We start from the raw sequence: 244 nt of genomic DNA, 5'->3' as shown, positions 1-244 counted from the left end.
CCCCTCCCCGCCCGCGGGCCGCGCACCCACAACCCGGATGCAGACGGTGGCCGTGTCCTTCATATTCTCGATCTGCACCGTGAGCTCGTACTCCCCGGAGTCGGAGCGGGCCGCCTGGCGCACGAAGAACACCGTGTCGAAGTCGCTGGTGCGCACGTGCACGTGCGAGGTGTCTATGGGCGCCCCGCCCTTGGTCCACACCACCTGCGGCCGCGGCTTTCCCTGCCCGGGGAGGGAAAGCCGC

The 244-nt window shown here is 70.5% G+C and overlaps 1 protein-coding gene across 1 annotated transcript in view; it reads right to left on the bottom strand.

Annotated features, from left to right (window-relative positions):
• The window catches only part of MYBPC2 (myosin binding protein C, fast type), a 26,074-nt gene that overhangs the window by 5,802 nt on the left and 20,028 nt on the right, over nt 1–244 (bottom strand). The window contains exon 23 of the mRNA XM_010849728.1: nt 27–222. Coding sequence (XP_010848030.1) covers nt 27–222 — 196 coding nt within the window. The remainder of the gene's footprint in view (nt 1–26; nt 223–244) is intronic.

Source organism: Bison bison, unplaced genomic scaffold, assembly GCF_000754665.1.
Source record: "Bison bison bison isolate TAMUID 2011002044 unplaced genomic scaffold, Bison_UMD1.0 scf7180017864285, whole genome shotgun sequence".
Taxonomy (NCBI): Eukaryota; Metazoa; Chordata; class Mammalia; order Artiodactyla; family Bovidae; genus Bison; species Bison bison.
The sequence above is the reverse complement of the archived record's forward strand: the minus strand, read 5'-3'. Positions and strand labels throughout refer to the sequence as shown.